Source organism: Penaeus monodon, chromosome 19, assembly GCF_015228065.2.
Source record: "Penaeus monodon isolate SGIC_2016 chromosome 19, NSTDA_Pmon_1, whole genome shotgun sequence".
Classification (NCBI taxonomy): Eukaryota; Metazoa; Arthropoda; class Malacostraca; order Decapoda; family Penaeidae; genus Penaeus; species Penaeus monodon.
In genome coordinates, this window is record NC_051404.1 from 15,404,180 (window position 1) to 15,405,572 (window position 1,393).

A 1,393-nucleotide genomic window follows, 5' to 3' on the forward strand; every position below is an offset into this window, starting at 1 on the left:
TTCCTCGGCAGCGTGTCCATCGAGCCCATCCTGTTCTTCTACAACTTCCAGTTCTATGCCGTGAACGTGATCAAGGAGAACCTGAAGCTAGACCGCTTCTGCAGGGTATCCCTGGGGCGGCCGGAGGGCGAGTGCGCGCGCATCAACGACGGCGGCCACGAGGCCCTGCAGGTGGAGGTGCAGAGGCTGGACAGCGTGTTCCTCTTCTACGAGAAGGTCGTCTCGACGGTGATCCCCATCCTGCTCATGTCGTTCATCGCCTCGTGGAGCGACCGCCGCGGCAGGAAGGTCCCGCTCGTCATGTCCTTCGCGGGCACGGCCCTCTACCTCCTCGTGTACCTGCTGGAGGCGTTGTTCCCGTCGTGGCCGCCCGAGGTCCTCCTGGGCGCCGCCTTCCTCAACAGCGTGGGCGGCGGCTGGGTGATGGTCTTCATGGCCTCCTACAGCTACATGGCCGACAAGACTCCACACCCGCTCGAGGACGTTTCGCATGACGGTCATGAACTCCGTCATGCACCTGGGAGACCCCTGCGGGACGGCCGTGGGCGCGTGGCTCTTCGCCGCCGGAGGCTTCGTCTGCGTCTACGCCTTCTCGCTTCTGCTGATCACGGTGTGCATCGTGTGGACCGTCGTGGCCATCAGGGACCGCGAGCCCCCGGGGGATGCGCCCTCGGGGACACGGCCAAGGACCCTGAGGCCGACGCAGCGAGCCCCTGGAACCCGCGGTAACGTCGTGGACCTCGTGCGCGTGTGCTTCCGGCGGCGCCCGGGGCGAGGGCGGCTCTACCTGGTGCTCCTCATGACCTTTATGCTGGGCATCATAAGCAGCACGCCCCACAACCTGTACCTGTGGAGCCGCCGAGTGTTCCTGTGGGACGAGAAGGCGTACAGCAGGTACACGGCGGTGGCGCAGCTGGTCGAGATCTCCGTGATGCTCGCCTCGGCCCCGCTCGCCCGGCGCCTCGGCCTCCACGACTGCACGCTGGGGGCGGCCACGACGCTGCTGGTGTTCGTCAAGCTGCTGACGCTCGGCCTTCTCACCTGCGCGAGCCAGTGGTGGGTCATGTACCTGTTCATCGTCTTCCCCGTGGCCCTCCCCGCCGTGGCCGTTCGGGGCATGATCTCCAAGGTGCGTGGACTTCCCTGCCGAAAACCTGCTGGTCAGGGTACCTTCTCCCTTATCGTGTGGCGGAGATGTACTCGACACAGCCTCTAGAATGTAGAGTCATTGTCATGCACGTTGCATTACATCACTTCTCAGTAGTGATAACTTAACTACTATCACTAAACCACAAACATTCCGTATTACGAAATGACACCCGCGAACTTGAGAAAGTACGATACAGCTAACACACAACAAAATCTAAAACACCAGTAATGAATAATTCACCTC

At 62.1% G+C, this 1,393-nt stretch overlaps 1 protein-coding gene across 1 annotated transcript in view; it reads left to right on the forward strand.

The window, feature by feature from the left end:
* Nucleotides 1-1,393, forward strand: part of LOC119585082 (solute carrier family 46 member 3-like) — a gene marked incomplete at both ends in the record, with an annotated part of 1,722 nt that continues 329 nt past the window's right edge. Inside the window, 1 exon segment of the mRNA XM_037933702.1 lies at nt 1-1,129. Coding sequence (XP_037789630.1) covers nt 491-1,129 — 639 coding nt within the window.